The sequence below is a fragment of the Echinops telfairi genome, unplaced genomic scaffold (assembly GCF_000313985.2).
Source record: "Echinops telfairi isolate 266 unplaced genomic scaffold, ASM31398v2 ScPeMD7_7410;HRSCAF=8448, whole genome shotgun sequence".
Taxonomy (NCBI): Eukaryota; Metazoa; Chordata; class Mammalia; order Afrosoricida; family Tenrecidae; genus Echinops; species Echinops telfairi.
Genome location: NW_022111310.1, coordinates 698,438 through 710,796, shown reverse-complemented (window position 1 = coordinate 710,796; position 12,359 = coordinate 698,438). Strand labels below are relative to the sequence as shown.

The 12,359-nt window shown below is 52.2% G+C and overlaps 1 protein-coding gene across 1 annotated transcript in view; it reads left to right on the top strand.

The window, feature by feature from the left end:
• PAX5 (paired box 5) overlaps nucleotides 1–12,359 on the top strand; it is a 197,055-nt gene that overhangs the window by 180,328 nt on the left and 4,368 nt on the right. Inside the window, exon 10 of the mRNA XM_045296527.1 lies at nucleotides 6,797–6,883. Coding sequence (XP_045152462.1) covers nucleotides 6,797–6,883 — 87 coding nt within the window. The remainder of the gene's footprint in view (nucleotides 1–6,796; nucleotides 6,884–12,359) is intronic.

Genomic DNA, 12,359 nt, shown 5'->3' with positions numbered 1-12,359 from the left:
CTCAAAGGTTAAAAAAAAAAGTTGGGCAGCCTAGCACTGGGCGTGGCCTGAAGGGCCCAGTCTGCCCCTGAGGAGCCACCAGCTGGAAGATCCAGTGTGGCACAGGGCAGGGGTACTATTGTTCCCTGTGGGCTCATTTCCTTGGAATTTCCAGAAAGGTCCTTGCATTACGGGCTCTGTCATTGTAGATCTCAAGGAGCCCCGATGGTGTAGTGAGCTATGCTTTGCTCAGTAGTTCGAAACCACCGGCCGCTCCTTGGTAGAAAGAGGAGGCTTTCTACTCTCGTGAGGTCCAGCCTCAGAAACCCACAGCAGCACATCTGCCCTGGCCTCTGGGGTCGCTATGAGTCGGGACTCACTCGATGGCGGCGAGTTGAGTTGTAGATTTCAGGGAATGGGCTGTGGCCACTGCAGCCTCCTCTGTGATGAGGACAAAACGGAGCGCAGCCCATCAGCCAACTTGCCTCCCAGCTGGCCAGCTGGGGCTCGGCCCCACCTCCACCCCAGGCCCTCCTGCCGGGCAGCGCAAGTCTACAGGAGAAACATTGCACATTCTCTCTCTCTCTCTCTCTCTGTTTTTCTCTGGCCTGTTTTTCTGAAGGCCTCTGTGGCTGCCTGGATACGTGGGAGAAGAGGTTTTTCCCAGAAATGGATCAATGCCCTGGGTGCCGAGCTGTCCGGCTGACAGGACTGACCTTTCCCGAGCCGGGCTTTTCGTCGCTCTGCTGGGGGACTAGGAAGGTCTTGTTCTGAGAGAAGACGCGTGAACAGCTTTGGCCTCGGAGAGAGCCAGGCTGGGGAGGGGGCAGCGCCGACTGGAAAGGGCAGAATCTAAGAGCTGAAAGCCCTCTGAGGTCATGCATTTAAATCCCTCCCGTGCGCACCCTTTTATAGATGGGAAAACTGAGGCTTGGTGAGAAGCAGCTTGCTCAAGGTCACCCAGGGAGGCATTCTCAGAGCCCAGAAGACACGGACTGTGTCTAACGAGGCTGGGTGCATCTGGAGGTGGGTGGTGCTGTCGTGGTGTGGTTGTTTGGGCCGTAGGCAGCTTTGTACAGTGATGTCTGGGTACCCGCTGACGACACCCCCCCCCCCCAGTCTCAGCCCCATCAGGCATCTCTCCAGAATCGCAGGGAAGAGGGGGAGAAATCTCACGGGCTCTTCTTCCTCCTCTGCAAAGAGCTGCTCTCCAAGCCCAGTCTGAATCCTTCAGAAATCGAACTTGGCTGCGGAGTCACTTTGAAAGACTTTCTGTATGTTAATTACAGCCAGCAAAGGTCTCGCGTGGAGGCGGGAGCCCACCATCTGCAGACGGGGTCGGCCCCCAGTGCGCTCTGCAAATCCCCGTCATCTGGCAGGTGTCGTTTTTGGGTTAATTAAGAGCTACGCTGAGCCCGTTTACCTGTCACTGCCAAGAATTTGGGGAATCTTTGACTTTTTTTGCCATCTCTGGTCTCTGAGTGAAAGGGAAACTGCTCTGAGTCTGGGACATTTCTGCCCCTAGAACCACCAGGCCAACCGTGTGACGCGCATCTTCTCACGGCCCCCAGGCGACTGCTTAATTTTAACCTGTCCTTCCCAGTCACTTGGCTGACAGCTGGCGCTCCTACCTTTGAAAGGAGTGCTGCTTTAAGAACCCCCCACACCCCTGCCCTGTTATCCAACATGGCCTAAAGCCTTGGCTTTCCCTCTCTCTGGGCCTTTGATGACAGGATGTCCATTCTTTTAGCTTTGTTCTGTTTAGTGACTTTGGAGGGGATTTCGATTCGAGGGCCTTGCAGCAATCGGGCTTTGGGTTGTTGGTTCTGAATCTCATGGAGAATCACTGGGTCAGATCCCCAGACCACTGGGTGCTCAGCCTGTTAGGACACCCCTTCCTGGGCATGAGAGAACTTTCGGAGGGTGATGTCAGTACCCCAGATTCTGAGAGGGGTCTGGGTGACATGGGGGGGGGGGGGTGCTTGTCCAAACGCAGCGGTGGTCCATTTCAGGTTCCAGCATTCTGTGATGTACCATCGAGAGGAAGACAAACTTGTAAACAATTGTGGAGCCTCAGCTAATGAGATGCATGCTGAAGGACTTAGGGGGAAGTATATCGATGTTTGCGGTTTACTTTGAAAGGTATAAAAAAATGAGATGGATGAAAGGCCTGGTGATAGATAAACGATACACAGGCAGAAGAAATATTGATGGCAGAATTAGATGGTGGCGACATGGGTATTCGTTAAAAAGTTCTTTTAACTTTGCTGCATACTTGACATTTTCAAACTGACCTGAGGGTTGGGGGTGGGAAGACGGGCAGAGGAGGTTCTCACTGGCCCAGAATATTGAGGTGTTCTTTGGGATAAGCCGTGGAAGCACTGGGACCCACTATCTGAGACCTGGCTCTGTCCCTGCCTAGCTGTGTGAGCCTGGCAGTTCTGAAGTTGAGTCCACTTCAGCCCTGACACCCGAGACTGGCAATCAGGGAGTCCCTGGCTGGCGCAGAGGGTGAACATGCTTGGATGCGATCTAAGAGGATGGAAGTCAGGTCCACTCAGAGGCATGGCTGAAGGAAGACCCAGAGATCGACTTCTGAGAAACCAGCCACTTAAAGTCCTGCAGAGCCCATTCCATCAGGAGTCAGGGTGGACGCAGCCCACACTTCCTCATCCTTCCCACTCCTAGTCCTTCTGCTACATTCCCCCTGGACACGGGGACTTACTTGCCCCATGCAGCATTAGCATACCCTGCGGTTTTTCACCGTCACCTGCTTAAGGCCTCCCTCCCCCAGAGGATTCACAGGCAGGATAGGAAAGAGTATGACATGCAATGCGTTTTGCCATTGAGAGAGTTCTAGGGGGCTCATATGGGACCAATGCCACACAGCCCAAGACAAGTGCTAGGTGCCTCCCAGGTAGCGGCCTCCCTGCCTGCAGACTGGCAGCCAGTGGGCAAGAGCTGGCACCCCAGAAGCTAGAGCCTCACGAAAGCTGTCTTTCTTTCTTCTCAACCTTTTCCGGTGAATTGGATGAAGCTTTACAAACCAGTTTTCCATTCAATGATTCATACACTTTTTGTTTCACATCATTGATTTCCATCCCCTCTGGGGAACATCCCTTATCCCACTTCCTCTCTCTTTCCATCTCAGTTTCTTCATCTTTCTGAACCCTTTCGACCTTTGTCCTTGGGTAAATGCTGCCCTTTTGATCTCAAAGGGTGGATTATCTCAAAGAGCGCAAAGAATTCTCCCCTGTTGCTGACTGAAAAGGAAGCCAGGGAGGTAAGGACAGGCCAGTTCGGAAGGGTGCCGGAGGTCCACCACCCGAAGGGGTTTAATGACCTGTAGAGTTTTACTTTTTCCTTTTGTACCTCCTTGTGGCTCATGATCCTGAATGCTGCCCCACAGTTTTCTCCCCGCTATCCAGGATGTTCTAATGCAGTGGTTCTCAACCTTCCTGATGTCGCGACCCTTTCATACAGATCCTCATGTGGTGGTGACCCCAAACCAATAAATTATTTTCGCTGCTACTTCACTGTAATTCTGCTACTGTTATGAATTGCCATGGAAATATTTGATAAGCAGGATGTATTTTCATTGTTACAAATTGAACATCGTGAAAGCAGTGATTCATCACAAAAACAATGTCATTATATCTTGTGAAATATTTCTAATGACACATAAATGAAATTTTGTCTTGAAGCACGGTGTAGCATGGGTAACAGTCTTCATGCCGGGTACTCGTATGTGGGCGTATTTGTATGTTGGCGGACCTGCCTGGAGACAGAGAGAGGAGCGGTGTCTTGGTCCTAAGACCATCGGAAATATGTGTTTTCCGATGGTCTTAGGCAACTCCTGTGAAAGGGTCGTTCAATCCCCAAAGGGGTTGCAACCCACAGGCTGAGAACCGCTGTTCTAATGGCACGCTTGTCAGGGCAGTTGGTAGTGGTGGTCAGTCCCCATCCAGGTCTTCCAGCCTGGTGGTCAAGGAGGCTGATGTGTGCATGGCCCAGGAGTCCATTAGCCTGAGTGCTTCCATCTGCGCTCTTCCCTGCTCCAGACAGAGAGAAACCCACAGTCATCCCTTAGATGGCGGTTCGAGCTTTGAAGACCCGCTTCTGCTCACCCAAGTAGGTGTGGAAAGTGTCTCAGTGAGCTGTGCCGTGCCAGTGGACCTCATCTAAGCAAAGGGTTCCCAGAGGGAGGGGCTGATATTTTGAAGACTCTGTATAAGTATAGATCAGCTGGAGGAGAGATGCCGGGGGCCATGGTACCCACTGTGCTGGGCAAAGTCATTCAAAAAAGCATTTGCTGTGTGGTCTCGGCTGGGGGACTGCGGGCTGCACCTCTGGGGATTCCAACCAGGAGCCAGAGCAGGGACTTGCCTTGTCTGCCTTGAGACTATGGTCCCTGCCCACGAGGAGTGTAGGCTTGTATGTGGATGCTGCCGCTGGGGCGTCTCCCAGGCTCTCATCCTCACCTGCAGGCTCATCTGTTCCTGCTGATCCTCCGAGTTCTGGCACTCCTGGTCCAAAAGCCTTTCCTGACTCCCCAGCCTTAATGGGAGGAGAGCTTGATTTTGCTGACTCTTCCCCACTGTGTTGGCCTCGACGGTGGCCTCCCGGAAGATGTGCGCACACTGTGCACAGTCTGCCTCCAGGCCTCTGCTTGAGCCTGCAATGCCTTGCCTCTCTTGCGCACACCAAACTCCTACCCATCCTTCAAAACCCAGCTCAGACTCATCCCAGAAAGCCTTTCTTCATGGGCCCCCTGGACCCTCTTCACTAGAAGAGCCAGTTTCCTCACCTGCTGTTTGTTGTGAGGTTCGAAGGAAAGGCAGTGACGGCTCCCCAGAGGATGGGGGTAGATGGTTCCAGCAAGGGGAATGAAACAGGGTTGAAGAGCCCCCAGACTCCAGAAGGTGGTACCTGACTGGGGCGGGAGCAGGTCTTCCCTCCCTACTAATCACACTGTGGCTGCTGAGAGGTTCATCGAACCCGTGAACCCTCAGCCACTCTGAAGGAGAGAGAAGGGGCAGTCGGCTTCCTTAAGGATTTACAGCCTTGGGAGCTCCGTGGAGCACCTGTCCTCTGTCTTATAAGGCCGGGAGGAGTCGGACGCAACTCCAAGCAAAGGGTTTTTGGAGGAGAGGCGAGACTTGCACCTTTGTGTGCTGGAGATCAGGGAGGCTTCCTGGAAGAGGCGGTCTTGGGGCTGGAGCTGGTAGATGGGCGGACGGACTCGATGCTGCTAGAGGGTGCCCCCGTGCCCTGCGCTGTCAGGAACCCCTCGGATGGGAGGCTCCCCAGGAGGGAACCCAGAGGGAGGGCAGCTGCGCGCCACCCCCCTCCGGGCTCTTTGGGGTGGGGGAGCGGGGAGAGGAGGTGCTAGGGTACTGATGGCTGTGCTGAGGCTGGCGGTGCTCAGCACTGTCACCATGCCCCCCACCCACCCACCCACTGCACGCCGGCACCTGACATCCTGACCACTGAGGCATAAAAAACAGAGAATTGGAAGGCTCAGCCTGTCAGGCTGGGAGTGGCCCCCAGAGAGGCCTGAGGAGGAGCACGTGTGTGTGTGTGTGTGTGTGTGTGTGTGTGTGTGTGTGTGTGAGTGTGCGTGAGCTCCTGCTGCGCTGGTCCTTGTGTGCGGAGGCCAGGGGAGGCCGACACACTCAGGGAGGAGTGGAGGGGCCCTCAGGTCCACCGGGTTGCCCCTGCCCCACCTCCACTGGTCCCCCCGGGGCTCCGCCTTGGCCCTTCCTATCCATTCTTGGAGGGAACCCGTGTAGACATGCTGGGGCTGAAGGTGGCCTCTGGGCTTGTCTCACTCCTGTTACTGCCACCAAGGAGGAGCCCCTGCGCGCTGTAACCAGGGCTTTAAAATGCTACTCACGGCCATCTTTCTGTGTCCCACTCCAGGGCCTTCCCAGGACATACCCTAGGGCAGGCTTGGGGGACCCAGAGATGAGTCAGGGCAAACCCTGTCCCCGGGAACCCCAGCGCCAAGGCCGTGGAAGGGTCGGGATTTCGAATCCCACTCTTTGGGACTTAGTTGGAAGTCAAAAGACTCTTCCTGGGGCTGAAAATAAGAGCACTGGGAAATGGCTGCCTCCAGAGGCTGCCCCTCGGGTCCCACCAGCCTCGCTTCTCACCCTGCCTGAGAACGCCACGGGGCCAAGAGCTGTCCCTTCCCCAGTGCCCGGAAGGCCTCCACTGCTCCCTTCTGTTGCTCCCTTGGCTCTTGCTTGACCTTGACCTTTTATTGCCACAAAATGTCACGTACCTCTCCTGGTGGAGAGTCTGGGTTTGTGTCTCCTCTTCTGGACTGAGACCCTGGTGCCACCTCCCCTGGATCCACTGTGTGGGGCCAGACTACAGTTGAGGGCAACTTTGGCTTCTCTGGATCAGAGCCACTCAGGGACTGTGTGTCAAATGGGACCGAATCCCTGAATCCACACTGGGCTGGTGGAGTGGTCTCAGCCAGGGCTGAGAACCAGGCAGCCTGTGGGCTGGGTGGGCAGGGATGCCCTGGCCATTCGAAGAGGCCCTGGCCTCAGTCTCCTCCCTCATGCAAGGGCTGTGAGAGGCTGGCAGTCACTCTCGCGGAAGGAAAGAACGCTGTTTGAGACAATGCCAGGGATGGCTGCCTACTGAATACAGATGTGGACCTGCCCTGCCCTGCTCGGTTGGGAAAAGTACCTGCAGTTCTTGTCAGAGGTCAATGCCGATGGCCCTCAAGCTGCCTGGGGACTGGGCCCTTTTTTGTTGTATCTGACATTTGATTCCTGTTGCTCTCCCCACCCGTGACATACAGGGAGTGAGTTTTCTGGAAGTCCCTACAGCCACCCGCAGTATTCTACGTACAACGACTCCTGGAGGTTCCCCAACCCAGGGCTGCTTGGTGAGTACTGATGGGGGCTCTGGGAGGCTCCTGGGTCAGCTGGGTCCCCTCACTGGGCCCTCTCATTGAATGGTTCAGTGGCTCTAGACATCCTGAATTTGGTGGCTGGAGTGTGGGCCTATAATGGAGGCCTTGGGGCCCCCATCCCTCTCTGCTCTTTTTGGTGGATACGAGAATAAGGCACAAAGAAGTCTAGAGAGCAGAAAGGAAATTATGGGAGAGAAAGGAAGGTAGGAAAAGTGCTTGTCCAATATAACCTGTATGTTTTTTTAATCATTAAATATTCATGTGAGGGATCTCTAAAGCAGAAATAGCAAAGGGGTCACCTCAGGTTGGCTGGTAGTGGCTGCTTCGAGAGCTGTCTTGATGAGGACTCTGAGGTCCCGTGATTGATTAGTGATGTCTGCTGTGGACATCACCATAGTTATTTCATTTGTGAACTTGGCTGTCTTATAGTGTAAGGCCTGACAAGGCAGGGCATTCGGGGCATAGCAGGTCCATGCCTGGGACCGGTGTGATTTGAGAACATCATCAGGACACTTGGGCCATCCCAAAGGCCAAAGAGGCCAACTTGATTCTATAAAGGTCAGAGCGAAGCTTTTCTTTTGTTGGAAGGAACTGACATGGAAGCAGCTGGCAAGGGCAAACGGAAATGGAAGGACCAGGAGCCTGAAGCAAGGGCCCTGGACCACAGGTGTCGCTCACCACCCGAGGGGCAGAGCCAGCCAATCAGCCTGCCGGGTGCAACACCAGTCCCTCCCCCAATAGCTAGCTAGCTAAAGGTGTCCCCAGTAAAAGGTCAGAAATGAAAGGGTCCCCTGAGGACCACCCACCCACCAGATTGTCAGTCCCTCTTGAGAAGCTGTTAATTCCTCTGATCCTTAATGATTGTAGGATTGAAAAATGTAGGCTTCATGAGAACAACTATGACCTAGTGTCTTCAACGACCACTCTTCTGTCAGTTTGTCCTGCTGTGGTGGCTTGCATGTTGCTGTGATTCTGGCAGCTATGTCACCAGTATTTCAAATACCAGCAGGGTGAATAGGTTTCAGCAGCACTTTCAGACGACAAAGCAGGAACAGGCTGTCCACTTCTGAGGGATTAGCCTCTGAAACCTTATGAATGGCAGTGAGATATTGTCAGATATCCTGCCGAAACAGGAGTTCTCAAGGTTGGGAGGCACTTAAAATACTACTGGGAAAGAGCTGCCTCCTCTAAGTAGAGTTGACCTCCATCATGTGGACGCAGCAAGGCTTTGAGGATCCTCATTTGCTGATGGGGCATAATTCAAAATGAAAAGAAACCGCTTCAGACATCCATGACTAATTGGAACATGGACTGCACAAAGTATAAATCTAGGAAAACATGAAGTTATCAAAAATTAAATGGAGCAGACAGATGTGGACATCCTAGGCACTGATGAGGTGAAATGAGCTATTATGCCCACTTTGAATCCGGTAATTAAATGGTTTACTGTACTGGGAACCTCCAAAAAGTGAGGTATGATACCACATTCATGGCCAAAAAGAACATTGCAAGATCTGCCTTGAAGTACAGTGCTGGCTGTGAAAAGATCGTATCTAAATGCCTACAAACAAGTCCAGTCAACACACTATTATCCAAATGTGTGCAACCACCACTAAAGCCAGTGATAAAGAGAGTGAAGAATTCTACTACCTTCTTCCACCTGTAGCTGATGAAGCACACAATCAAGATGCATTATAATCCCTGGCAGTTGGAATGAGAAAGTTGGAAACAAAGAAAAAGCGACCGTTGGTGGAAAATACTGCCTTCTTGATAGAAGTGAAGCTGAAGTCCACGTGATAGAATTTTGCAAGACCAATGACTTCTGCATTGTGAATACCTTCCCCCCCCCCAATAATTAACGGTGACTGTATACATGGGCCTCACCAGCTGGAATACACATTGACTACATCTGTGGGAAGAATCGGTAGAGACGCTCAGTAAGAGTGGCCAGACAAGGTCAGGAGCTGACTGTGCAACAGACCATCAGTGACTCGTCTGTGAGTTCAAATTGAAGTTGAAGAAAATTAAAACAGGTCCACAAGAGCCAAACTACAATCTTGAGTCTCTCCCACCTGAATTTTGAGAGTAGCTCAAAAGCAGATTTGACGCATTGAACACGAATGGCAGAAGACTTGGTGAGCTGTGGGATGGCACACAGACCATCATACACCAGGAAAGCAAAAGGTTACTAAAAAAGACAAGAAAGAAAGAAAAGACCAAAGTGGCTGTCAGAAGACACTCTGAAACTTGACCTTGCATGTGGAGTAGCTAAAGCAAACGGAAGAAATGAGCTCTAAGAACCGAACAGCCACTTTCAAAGGTCGTCCCAAGGAAGCAAAAGAACGTATCAAAATGAAATGTGCAAAGCCCTGGAGTTAGAAAGCCAAAACAGAAGAACACACTCAGCATTTCCTCAAGCTGAAAGGATTGAAGAAAAAACTCAAGCTTTGAGTTTCAATATTGAAGGATTCTATGAGCAAAATATTGAATGATGCAGGAAGCATCAAAAGACAAGATAATGAATACGCAGAGTCACTGTACCAAAGAGAACTAGTTGGCATACCTCTGTTTCCAGAGGTAGCATATGATCAAGAACTGGTGGTACTGAAGGAAGAAGTCCGAGTTGCACTGAAGGCAATAGTGAAACACAAGGCTCCAGGCACAGCATCAGTTGACAGGCTGACGAAGCACAGGATGCCTGTGACGCATCTCTGCCAAGAAATTCGAAGGACAGCTACTTGGCCAACTGCCTGGAAGAGATTCGTATTTGTACCCATCCCAAAGAAAGGTGACCCAACACAAGGCAGAAATCATTACACACTCTTACTAATATCACAAGTAAGATAATCGAGAAATAGTTGCAGCAGCACATTGACAAGGAACGGCCAGAAACCCAAGCCCCATCCAGAAGAGGACGTGGCATGAGGGATGTCATTATTGACACCAGGTGGATCTTGGCTGAACAGAGAGAATACCAGAAAGATGCTTACTTGGTGTTACTTTTATTGACTCTGTGGAGGCCTTTGAATGTGTGAACCGTGACCGACTATGTGTAACGTGGTGAAGAATTGGAACACCTTGTGTTCACGCAGAACCTGTTCACAGAACAAGAGGCGTCATACACAGAGGACAAGAGAAGGGTTCACTGTCAGGAGAGGTGTGTGTCAAGGTTGTATTCTCTCATGATACATATGCAATCTGTGTGTCGAGCAAATAATCCAAGACACTGGCTATGAAGGAAGCCTGTGGCACCAGAATTGGAAGGAGGTTTATTAACAGCCTGTGGGGTGCGGATGACACAGCCTGGCGTACGGAAAGGGAGGACCTGAAGCGCTTGCTGATGAAGATCCAGGACGGCAGACTTCATGAGAATTATGATTCAATGTCAAGAAGAAGCAAACTTTCACAAGTGACCAACAGACAACATCATGGTAAATGGAGGAAAGTGAGCACTGTCAGAGGTTTCGCCGTGCTTGGACCCCCCCTCAGTGCTCATGGAAGGGGGAGTCTAGACATCAACGGGCATATTGCACTGGGAAAACCTGCTGCACACAACCTCTTTACGTGCTCAAGGGCAGAGACGTCACTTCGAAGGCTGGAGGTGTGCCCGAGCCAGGCCCTGGCATTTTTATATTGTGTGTGTGTGTGTGTGTGTGTGTGTGTGTGTGTGTGTGTGTGTGTGTGTGTAAGTTGGGCAGTGAAGAAGGAAGACCACGGAGGAACTGAATTATGGTGTTGGTGTTGTGGACTCTCAAAAGAACAAACGAATCGTTCTTGGAAGAAGTACAGCCAGAGTGCCAGAGTGCTGGACTTAGTCTCATGGCTTTGGGCGTGTTATCAGGACAGCAGTCCCCGGTAAAGGCCATTGAAGGGCCGGGGGAAAGAGTAAGGCCTTCCATAAGATGCATTCGCACAGTGGCTGCCACAATGTGCTTGAATGTAACAACGCGCGTGAGGAGGATGCAGGGCGGGCGACCTTCTGTTGTACATAGGGTCGCTGTGCGTCAGACCCCACGTGACACCACCTCACAGTGTCTTCAGTTGCCAGCACGGAGGAAGCTCTGCTTAGTAGGACAGACACATAATGTGACAGCATCTCCCTCAGACAACACTCGGGCGGGCCAGGGGCAGCTAGAAGCCTTCTGGTGTGTTGTGTCCAGCCTGCCCTTGAAATCAGGTGCAATGCCAGTCAGTGTGCCCAGACCCCGGGGAGATTTCGAGCCTTTTCAGAAGGTTCTTAGTCTATGTGGCCTCCCTCAGGGACTAAATCTGGCGGGGGTGGGGGGTGGATCTTTCAGATTTTTACATTTTTATTTTGGTGAAAAAAATCACTTCTAAGTTATTGAACGGGATTCTCCATTTTGCTTGGTTTCTTTTTCTTTTCCTTTTCTTTGTTCGACAAACCGTTCCCTGAGAGGTCTCACTCCGAACAGGGACAGCTGTTAGTCTTCGGAAGCAGGAGGCTGGCCCTGAACCAGGGTTTTCTAGGGGAGGAGAAGGGGAAAGGTGAGCCGGCAGCGGGAGGTGAGATCTGGGCCTAGTGCCTCTCCCTGAAAATCGACCTCAAACTGGGCAACCCACAGGAGATGTGGCGGGAGGACATGACCTCCCCACCTCCATCTCCACCCATAGGCACTGTTGCCCTAGCCACCAGGAGGAGCGCGGTGCGTTGCCCAAACAGGGCGAGTGCAGCCCATGCATGGTACAAAGGCCCAGCCCAGGCCCAGGCTGCAGTGTCTTCCAGCCGCAGGAGGCATCCTGTAGGTTGACAGCGGCCCTCATTTGAGAATCCAAGAGCTAGAGGAGGAAAGAAGAAGAAGCAAAGGGGTGGGGTAGAGGCCAGGCTGAGAAGCTGAGCCCCACTGTGGACTGTGTGGGCAGCTGAGAGCCAACAGGGATGGAGTGGGAAGGGTGGAGCCAGGCTGCCTGTGGGACTCCTAGTGGGACTAGAACTGCCTGCCTTTCCGTGAGCAGCGAGCCGGGCCACCGCGGACACCACGACACCACGCAGCCAACCAGCACCAGGCGCTGTCCAGTGGGTTCCAACTCAGCAGGAACACGCTCAGGCCCCGTGGGTTGCAGGGTAGAACTGCCGAGGGCAGGGATCGGCAAGCTTTGGAGATGGAAGAGTCAATCCTGTCCCTCACAACAATTTGAAAAATTATGCCAGAGCCATAAATACATATTTTAAATCATTTTATTGGGGGCTCTTACACCTCTCATAGCGTTCCATACATTCAATGTACCAAGCACATCTGTGCATATGTCACCACCCTCATTTTCTAAACATTTGCTTTCTATTTGAGCCCTTTGTATCAGCTCCTCTCCCCACCACCCCCACCCTAATGACCCCTTGATAAATTATAAATTATTATTTTCATATCTTAGACCAACCACTGTCTCCCTTCACCCACGTTTCTGTTGTTTGTTCCCCTGGCGGCGGGGATGG